Raw genomic sequence first — 2,587 nt, 5'->3', positions numbered from 1 at the left:
TGATCACCAAAGGATGCAGGACTGGAACTCAAGCAGGTCAGAAAACAGAAACTGATGCAGAAGCCATAGAGGGATGTTCTTTACTGGCTTGCCTTGCCTGGCTTGCTCAGCCTGCTTTCTTATAGAACCCAAGACTACCAGCCCAGAGATGGCACCACCCACAAGGGGATCTCCCCCCTTGATCACTAATTGAGAAAATGCCTTACTGCTGGATCTCATGGAGGCATTTCCCCAACTGAAGCTCCTTTCTCTGTGATAACTCCAGCTATGTCAAGTTGACACAAAACTAGCCAGTACAGCATCCATAGGCTCTGACACAAATCTTTTCTTACACTTTCATTAAGCATGCTTCTGCTATTCAAGAGAGTAAAACAACCTAACCCAGCCACACGCGTAGTTCTCTGTCTTCACACTGCTCCTGGCTCTGTGCTTGAAGTGTTCTGAATCCTTTGTAATGAAAACTGGTTGCTAAAACTTATTTTAGTTTTTTTCCTTTGCCATTATTAAACATCTAGATGAAAAATAAAGAGGAAGAAGAAAGACAGAGGAAAATAGAGGCTAAGGAACAATTGCAGGCTATCTTGAAGGCAGATAAGATCTTCCAGGAACTTGAAAAGGAGAAAAGCCTCAAAGCGGCCAGAGAGAGACTGGAAATTCAGGATGCTCACATCCAGCAAATAGTAAGTATTCTCACTTCTACAGGATTTTTACAAATAAATATGCAACAGACTTCCTTTTGGTTTTCTTTCTCTTAAGTGATTTCCTTCATCAGACAGGAATAAATAAATGATCATTACAGTGTTACAATAAAACCATAGTAAAAATGTGAAATTAGCTTTAGGATCTCTGCTCTGTGGTTCTCTGCTGTGATGGCTTAAGGATTGAGCTAACTGGGGCATCAGGAAAGAGGAAACCTGAGACATACATACAGGATAGCAGGGATCCAATGGGCCGTGTACTCCGATGAAGACACCAGCAACCACCTGGAAACTCAGCCTCTCTATTTCAGCCATCTGAAGTGAGGAGCAGGTTTATTATAGACAGCTCAAACAGGAGCGGCATTACATACAGCCTAATAAGGAATCAGGCTTGGTTCATCTTGGTAGGGAGTCTCTGTAGGGAAGCAGTCTCAGGCTGTAAGTATTCCAGGAGGAAGAAGCTGCCATGGACATTTTCTACATACACAGTCAACATCCACACTTGGATTTGGGAAGGCTTTGCTAATCCATGAGGCATTGTGTGTGTGCTCACAGCAACAGTACGCATTCACTCAGGACTGCATCTGCTCCCCACAGTTCTCATTCTAGGGTTTTGTTCACAACTTTTTATCTTTCTTTAGAGCCTGTTATGCTTAGTAAATACTAAGGATGATGCAGATGCATGGCATGGGCTCTGATGCACATCCTTTGATGCAGGTTATCCATAGGCTCTGATGTGCATCATTTGACCCATGGCATCCATAGGCACCGACACAAATCTTTTGTGTCATTTTTCTACCCCTTTGCTTTTTTATGGCACATCCTAATGCAGTCTACCTCTAGCTAGATTTCCAAACATCATTTTCCCTAACTTTATAACAGTATCCCAGCAACCATGTTGGTTGGGATCTTGTGGGATTCAATTGTGAGACAAAGGAATATCAGAGATTTAAATGATAGAGAATCTGGTGTCCAGTCACTTCTGTGCAGAATCTTTTCCAAGTATGTACTCCTCTTCCATTCCTGTCAGCAATATGAATGAACACAAGTCACTGTACATCCTTCCTAAGCCTTGGTATTGGCATCATGGATGTTAACTGTTCTGATGGAGTGGCTTAACCTGTCTTGAGTGAACTACTTTGCATATCCTTGTTGGACATTTATTGACTTCTTTTCCAAAGTATTTATTCAAACCTGTTGTCAATTATTTTGTTCTTTTTTCTCAATTATTTAATTTTATTTTATGTGTGTTGGTGTTTTGCTTGCATACATGTCTGTGTGAGGGTGTCTGATCCCCTGAGACTGGAGTTACAGACCGGTGGGTGCTGGGAATTGAACCTGGGTCCTCTGGAAGAGCAGAGTGCTCTTAAACCATTGAACTATATCTCTGGCCCCCTTGGTTTATTTTCTTTGTGTGTGTGTGTGTGTGTGTGTGTGTGTGTGTGTGTGTGTGTGTGTGTGTTTAGGCCCAAAGTTGAAGTTGGTTATCTCTCTCAATTGTTCTCCCACTTTTGGAGGTAGGTTCTCTATCTGAACCTGCTGTTTACAGATTCCAACTATTTTAGCTAGACAGGGGTCCTATCTCAGCTTCCTGAGTGTGGAGATTACAGGGAGCCTCCATGCCTGCCCTGCTTTTCTTTGTGTTCTGGTGATCCAAACTCTGGTCATTAGGCTTGCAGGACAAGTATTTTATCCATTGAACCACTACCTCCCAGCACTTGAACAAGTTTAAACATAGAAGCAGTGTATTCCTGTGATTAACCCTATTTTATTACACACACACACACACACACTGGTGCCTATGGAGGCCAGAAGAGGGAGTTGAAAAGCCCATAACTGGAGTTAGACAGTTGTGAACTACCATGTGGGTGCTTGTAACTGAGCCTTGA

General features: G+C 42.6%; 1 protein-coding gene across 3 annotated transcripts in view; it reads left to right on the top strand.

The window, feature by feature from the left end:
• The window catches only part of Ccdc173 (coiled-coil domain containing 173), a 32,670-nt gene that overhangs the window by 28,321 nt on the left and 1,762 nt on the right, over positions 1-2,587 (top strand). For all 3 annotated transcript variants that reach the window (XM_021194640.1, XM_029536455.1, XM_029536454.1), the window contains one exon: positions 516-680. In XM_021194640.1, the coding sequence (XP_021050299.1) occupies positions 516-680 (165 nt within the window). The remainder of the gene's footprint in view (positions 1-515; positions 681-2,587) is intronic.

The sequence above is a fragment of the Mus pahari genome, chromosome 3, assembly GCF_900095145.1.
Source record: "Mus pahari chromosome 3, PAHARI_EIJ_v1.1, whole genome shotgun sequence".
NCBI lineage: Eukaryota > Metazoa > Chordata > Mammalia > Rodentia > Muridae > Mus > Mus pahari.
Note: the sequence above shows the minus strand (reverse complement) of the source record. Positions and strands in the feature narration are given on the sequence as shown.